The sequence below is a fragment of the Solanum stenotomum genome, chromosome 6, assembly GCF_019186545.1.
Source record: "Solanum stenotomum isolate F172 chromosome 6, ASM1918654v1, whole genome shotgun sequence".
Taxonomy (NCBI): Eukaryota; Viridiplantae; Streptophyta; class Magnoliopsida; order Solanales; family Solanaceae; genus Solanum; species Solanum stenotomum.
In genome coordinates, this window is record NC_064287.1 from 52,285,241 (window position 1) to 52,293,347 (window position 8,107).

Here is an 8,107-nt window from a genome sequence, read left to right on the forward strand (position 1 = left end):
CCACCTAAATTGAAACGTGAAAGTAGTTCAACATCTTTCATAGTGATGTCACTGTCATTTCACTTTCTTTTACCAAATCCACGTAATACGTCTCCCCAAGAATAATATTACGTCATTCAAATACGTCAGAAAAGACAAAGTTAACGTCACAGCTCTATAATAAAATATCTACCTCACTGTGGCACGAATAAACTCAAATTCCCAAATCTCTTCCTATTTGTATTCGATATTTGTATTAGTATACAAATTGCTTGAATTTAAATTAAGTAAACTTGATTCGACCAATACTTTTTATCAACGATTTTTCATATCAAAATCTCTATCAAGAAAAGAACAGACTCATTCACTGCAACATATTTTCATATCAAAATCTCTATTAAGAAAAGAACAGTCTCATTCACTGTACCTTCATATAATGGCGGATCCAGAATTTCTAATAAGGGGGTTCAAAATTTGAGAAGTAAACACACGAGCTAGTGGAAGGGGGGTCGACATCTATTATACATACCTAAAAAATAATTTTAACCATGTATAGATAGTAATATTTTCTGCCGATGGGGTTCTGATGAACAACCTAAGTATATGTTGCCTCCGCCCCTGACCACTTACCTAAATTTCCGAAGTTTTATTTTTATGTACATATAAATTCTCACAGCCCCAAGAACAATCTCATTCATTGCACCACATATCTAAATATCCAAAATTTTATTTGTCTCACATATTAATTCTCACAGCACGTATCAAAATCTCTCATAAGAAAGGACAGTCTCATCCACTGCATCATATTTTCATATCAAAATCTCTATTAAGCAAATAGCAGTCTTATTCACGGCACTACATACCTAAATTCCCAAAGTTTTATTTGTCCGTCACATATAAATTCTCACATCCCCAAAAACAGTCTCATTCACTGCATCACATGTTCAACTTCCCGAAGTTTCATTCGTCTGTCACATATAAATTCTCACAGAGCTGTCACATATAACTTACCTAATTTTATTTCTAAATAAAGACCCTTTTAGTCCTAAGTCTTCTACTACATAATTTCGTCAATGGAAAGCGAAGGAGAAAAAAGAAAACCGGATAACAACGACGTCGTTTCAACGTCCGCTACGAAGAAGCCGAAGGAGGAAACGGAAGAGTTAACGGAGGAGGTAGCGGAAGAGGAAGTGGAAGAATTCTTCGCGATACTACGAAGAATACAAGTTGCCGTTAAGTATTTCAATAGAGTTGACGGAGCTAGCACTAGTGGACGGAAAATGACGGAGGAGATTGATCAAAATCTCTCCGATGAAATCATCGGAGATAATGAAGACATGAAAGAGAAAGAGAAAGAGAAAGAAAATGAAAAAAATGTTGAAGAAAATAATAAAGGTTTTGATCTTAATATGGAGCCATATAATCCTCATGATGATCATGAGAATAATTCAAGTTAGATTATATTTATTTTTTAGATTTTATCGTGGTGTAATTAATATTGTAATTCTTTTTAATAATCTTCTGTTATTTGAAATTTACTAATTCGACTATATGATTTAAACTTTGTAATTACAGCTCGATTAAGAGGGAAGCGCCCTTCCCATATCCAATCATTCTTAGCTTGGAGATGGTAATAAAGGTAAGATTTTTATTAACGCAATTCATCGATTATTGCCTTTATACATATAGCTCTTTTTGTGAATAAAAATATTTCAATTCATTTCATTGTTGTAGAATTATATGGTGAAATGATGTTGTTAACTACATGTTCTAGTAGAAAAAATGTAGGTGAATAATACTATAATATGAAAATTGACATGATTTTTTTTTTACATTTAATTTAATTATATATAATCCTAAATCTAACTGATTCGATTCATCTAAATTCAATTCTGTAAAAAAAAAAAGTCCAATAAGGGGTTAAACAACTTTCTAACAAGAAGTTGTGTATTTTTCTACGCTCAAACTTGAAAACCTCTACTTAAGAGTGAATAATGAATTTCAACTATTCAACCATATACTAATAATTTAATGGTAACTCGTGCCAAGATATTTTGTATATACCGTTTAACTTCTTGTTATTCTAAAGAGGTAAAGCACTCCTATCGACAAGTTCTCTATTTATTCCCCACCACACCCCTTATATTTTAATGGGAAAACTGGGGAAGTACGTTTAATATGGGATTGATCAGGGTCAGTTTCATGTATAATCACTCATTTTTTCACTTTATTATACGGAAGTCACTAAACTATTTTTGTAATGAAAAAGTCCTTCAATTTAACCTAATTTTGTAACCAATAATTAGTTGTGGTAACTACAAAATTTGATGATGTTACTACAAATTGGTAAGGTGTAGTAATAGATGAATTAATAATAGCACCTAAGTCCATCAATTATAAGAAGTCTTGGTCATTGGCTCATTGCTAATAATTCTGGTTTACAACAACTAAAAATAGGAAAAAAAATATATAAACAAAATCATATAAATTATTGAAAGAAAATCCTTCCCTAAAAAAAATTCTTTAATCACCATATTGTTATGCTAGTGAATTTTTTTCACCAAGAGTCCCTTTCACTATATTAAATTCAAATACGATTGTGTAGAATTCAAATAAAATAGAAAATTCAAGACAAAACTCTATTTAACAATAAGGGAAGTATTTCATACTATATATATATATACTTAATTATGATATATTTTTGAAAAAATTACTCGAACCAGTGATCTCGACCCCAAATTTTATAGTTCTTTATAGTGGTATTTTGAAAAAAATAAAATAACGTAGCATGATTATATAATAACTCTAGTCATCACTGTCCACCCACATATATACAGTCTTGATACACATACATATACATCCATAAACATAGGGTTACACTCAAATACATATTTTATTCGTACATTTTTCAGTTAGAATAATAGCGTTTTTAGTTAGAATAAGATATTAGATACATGTATTGTTCTAATTTTTTTAAATAAAGTACTTTTACATTTTAAGAATATAGAAAAATCTCACTTTTCTCTCTCTTCAGATATGAGCTCCACTGGCCTTAATATAATTTGATATAAATATCATATAAGTATTAACCTTAACCTTTTCATAAAAGAACCAAAATTACTATAATTGAATCGTGTCACACATTCCATTTTTACACACCACTAATTTTTCTGTAATTGAGTGCCTAAAATCTGATTGAATCTTTCCATTCAAAATTCAAATGATTATATTTCTATTTTCCATTAAATTATCATAAATGTTAAACACTAACATATGCGAATCCTATAAAGTTGCAAAGAGACAAATATAATAAATCTTTCATTAGAAATATAACATTTTGTATACACAACTTTAGGAAATGCGTTTCCTAGTCCACTTTAATCCCTATCCACCAAATATTTTTATGCAAATTGGTAATTTTATAATGCCAAATTGCCAACAGACTATGGTAGTTTTGGAGAGTTGAATATTTAAAAAAAAAATGAGGAGACTTAAAAAGTAGAAACTATATTAATGAAAGACCAAAAATTGATTAAGATAATTGATGATTATTGTCTAATCCTTTTGAAATACCAACGTTAAAAACATTGACGAAATAGTTTTTTATTTTTTTCATTCGATATTCGATATTCAATATTAATATAAGTTTTTCATTAATTTAAATTCGAATGATTTGCACACCAAATCATTATAATTATGGCGGATCATCATAAACCTATTGTGAAAAATTTGAACACAATTTTGCTTCAAAATTTATTTATATTATTTTAAATCAACTTCAAATTAGTCCAAATTTGATATTCAAATTTTTTATGCCGATTTCTATCATTTTTAGTTATTGAATTTAATCCAAGCCTTCAAAAATTAATATATAATTTTAGCATCTTAAAAAAAATGAAGCTCAATAAACGCTAATAATGGTGTTATTGTAACGACCTGATTTCGTCGTTAGAGAAAAGCCAATGGAGAAAGAATTGGGGCCAGAAAACTTTTTCGTAGTAACTTGAAATTTTTCAACCTAGTTCAGATTTGGACGAAATCGGAGTCTTTGAAGTGTAGGGAAATTTGGTAACAATCGGGTAATTTATTCTTAATTCTGATTACATGAGGGGATAGATAACGCGTTAAAAAATCTGCATGAGTTTACGGAATTGAATTCGGGAGAGTAGAACTCCCGGAATCGATCTTAGTGTGGAGGGGATTTTTTGAGTGCCGTTGGTTAGAGGTGTGTTGTGAAATGGGGGTCTTGGAATTATTAAAATAGCTCTCTGATTCGTGCAAGCCGCCTTGGCAGGGGTTTTTGCCGCTGTGGCGGGCCATACGCGATTTAAGGTCGTAAATAAACCCCTAAACGACCTCATTCTGCACTTTTTATTTTTTAGAGCTAAGGAACGAACCCCAGGCGACTCTTGGCAGTTTTCCACCATTCTTGAGGCTAAAGGTAAGTTCTTTACTCCCCGAATTCGTATTTCGATCCGTAGAACGTAGTTTCTTGGGTAATTATCATTGAGGAAAGGTTTTGATCTAGAATCTATGGTGAAAACAACTCTATTTTGGATACTTGGGATCATGGGTATGATCTAGGATTCATAGAATTGTTAGCAATTTGGGTAATTAGTGATTCTTTATTGGTTATTGCGTTATTATGATTATTTGTAGACCAAGAACAAGCGGAACGAATCCGAAAAGGGAAGGATCAAGTTTCTTAGGATTTCAAGCTTGTTTCGAGGTAGATGATGGTTGTGATTTCATGTTGGTGTAATATATATTTGTAATTGCTTCATTATAATGCATGCATGTATGCGAATGTTGCATTATTGATCACCCTAATCGTAAATGAGGATAATCGAATAATTGTATGTCATGAATCACCTCTTGTTGTATGATTGTGAAAATATACATTGCGATTGTGATTGTGGTTTGTTGAATGGGCGGGTGTTACGATCCGACAGACTAATTGGGATCGGTTGCCATGTTCCGACATAAATATGGGATCGGTTGCCACGTTCCGGTATAATTATGGGATCGATTGCCACGTTCCGACATATACATTGGATCGGGTACCACGTTCCGGTATGCTAACAGTTTGGGTGTGGGTTCCGTGAGAGGACCATTGAATTGTGTTGTGTATCTACTTATGATGATTACGTTCATATCTAATGATAATTGATATTGGAAGACTGTATGTTTCTCTAAATTGATAACCAATGTGTATTATTGAGAATGTGTGATGCTACATTGATCCTGAAAAGATGACTAATATTGTATATGTTCAGTATATGCTTATTTTATAATGTTGTGATTACTTGCATGTGTTTCACTTATTGGGATAACAGGGTGATCGTACCAGTACACTGTGGTTGTGTAGTGATACTACACTTGCTCTTTCTTTGTTGAGTACAGGGCATCTTCAGGTGGCTATTGATAAACTTTAGCTAGGTGACTAATGAGTGTGACCAGATTCAAGGGTGAGCCAGTTCTTTCAGGTTGCCATGGATCTTTCTTGTTTAAGTCCACTCTTTTCGGACTCAGTCTATTTCTTAAAGGTGTTGTTTAGTTTTGGGGTTGTACCCCTTGTTCATAGACTTGTCGTTAGTAGAGTTTTGGTACAATGACTTTCAGGTTTTAGGGGTTGAATTTCTGCATTAGTTTGGTTAGTTGTTTGTTAAAATCTTGGAGTCTATTGAGACTCCATTTTTATAGTCATTTAAACCTGCTTCCGTATCTTTAAATGTCTTAGTTTTCATAAAATTTGTTTGTTTGGGTTGTAGTAGATGGTGAATATCTTGTAAAGTATATGTGCCAAATTTAGCCAAACTAGGTCACCTACTCTTTGATCCCAATTTGGAATTTACTGCCTCATTACAGTTCATCCTCCACTTCCTTTTTTTTTTTTTTTGCACAATTATTGACATTCCAAAAAATAGAAATCAAAAATTGACATCACTTTATTTCCCAATTTGAACTCCCCATATATTTTAATTCCAAAATGAATAGTGTTATTTACTTTGTTTCCTATCTAAAATCTCAAATTAACTTCTTTTTTATGGTACAATCATCCCTTAATTAAATCGGAACCAGCCACAATCTTGAGGATAAAGATCCGGTCAAGTATAATTAGGTCAAGTAATATTCAATGGCTTTATAGAGATTTTCCCATCGGAGGGTTGTGTTGGTGTCAATCATGACGGTTTGGGTCGTGACAGTTATCCGACCCACCCAATCTAAAATAGTCACAAATAACCTCTTATACTTTTCCGTTGCAATTTGTATGATTCTTTTTCATCCGTCCCAAAAAACTAACATATTTTTATATTAAATAAAGATTTCATATTAAAATATTTATTTTTTGTTTTTAATTAGATGCTTTATAGTAACACAAATATCTACGATTTGTTTAGGTCACAAGTTTCAAAAGTCTTTTATTCCTCATTAAACTCGATGACAAGTTAAATAATATCACATAAACTGAGACGGAGGACTCATATAATACATAGAAGTTGACGTCATATAAATGACGAGAGACTGAAGAATAATTATATGACGTAGATAAAAATTGCGAAAATCACGTTGACGGTGCTAGTTGACTATTTTTATGAAGAAAAAAGAAAGAAAAAAAAAGATGCTAATTTACTAATATGGTCCCAAAATTAATGGCATTGACTATGATACGTTTGTTATTTTAAATGATTATATCATTTTTGGTACTCCCTCCGTTCACAATTAATTGTCATGGTTTCCTTTTTTAGAGTCAAACAATAAGAACTTTGACCAACATTTTACGATGTATATTTTCATCATATTGATATGCAAAAAATTGTAACTTATAGTACTTTTCGTATAGTTTTTGAATATCTAATTTTTTTAAAAAAAATATCGAATTTACGTAATCTAATTTAACTTTAAAAATTAGTCAAATTGACTTTCGAAAAACACAACATGACAAATAAAAGTGGACAGAGGGAGTAGTATTTTGACGTAATTTGTACTCTCTCCATTCCATATTAATTTAATTTTTGAGGTGTTTCACACCCTTTAAAAAAGGTATATTAAGACATAAATTGAACATAGTTTTTCATGTTTACCCTTATTAATTATTGTCAAATTTATGATTAAAATAATTAAATATTAATTAATCACTAATTCCAATACTAACTAATGAAGGGTAAAATTGGAAGAACACTCCAAATGTAGTCTTGAAAACTGAACAATTAAGTTAATTTGAAAAATGAAAAATGCCTCAAAAATTAAATTAATATGGAATGGAGGGAGTATTAGTTAGTTGAAACAAGGTACGTATATTTTAAAATTCTATGTATAAAACTATAATGAATAAGTAATTATTATCGTTGATTTTAAATTAGTCAGATTAAAAATAAAATAAAATAAAAATTGTGGATTCTTTTTCTATATCTAATCTAGGTGAGGGAGTGTGCACCATGCACGTTATATGACCTATCTATTTTTATGGAATTTTTGTAACGACAAGTGGGACTTTTCCTTAGAAAATTTACATCTATGGAAAAATTGTGATTGACCTAATATACAAATTAGGGGAATAAAATCGAATCAAATCGTAAATTGAGAAAAAAAATTTGACTAGTGATTGGTTTGACTTGGTTTGGTATTGAAAAAAAAAACCCGACTATATTTGGATTGGTTTGGTTTTAACTAAAAAAACCAACCTGAGACCAAACCAACCCGACATTATATATATAATTTTAAAATTTTATTTATACATAAAAATATTTACTTTGATATAATTTTTAAATATTTCTTATACTTTTTCATAGTTTTTATCTTTTAATATATTATTTCAAGTTTGAAAATTAGAATTCTGATGGTTCAATAAAGAATATAGTCCACAGATGTTGATAATTATAATAAAACTTAAATCAAAATCAAATTAATACTAATGCAAAAAGAAAATCAATTCAACACTAATAATGACAATAATATTGAATATTTGTTCTTTGGTTTTATATTGGTTTAGACAATTCAAATACATAATCTAATTTTAATTTCCTTTAATATTTAGTCATGTAACTAATACTTATTAAACTTATTTTAGCATGATTTAGTACTTTTAAATTATGATCATTTTCATTATGACTTGTTAATTTGCAAT

The 8,107-nt window shown here is 30.3% G+C and overlaps 1 protein-coding gene across 1 annotated transcript; it reads left to right on the top strand.

The window, feature by feature from the left end:
- The first annotated feature begins 1,032 nt into the window (after positions 1 to 1,032).
- On the top strand, positions 1,033 to 1,631 carry LOC125866903 (protein NIM1-INTERACTING 2). Its single transcript, XM_049547290.1, has one exon. It carries the CDS (start codon positions 1,053 to 1,055, stop codon positions 1,434 to 1,436), a length of 384 nt encoding a protein of 127 aa, XP_049403247.1. The 5' UTR covers positions 1,033 to 1,052; the 3' UTR covers positions 1,437 to 1,631.
- Positions 1,632 to 8,107: the final 6,476 nt, after the last annotated feature.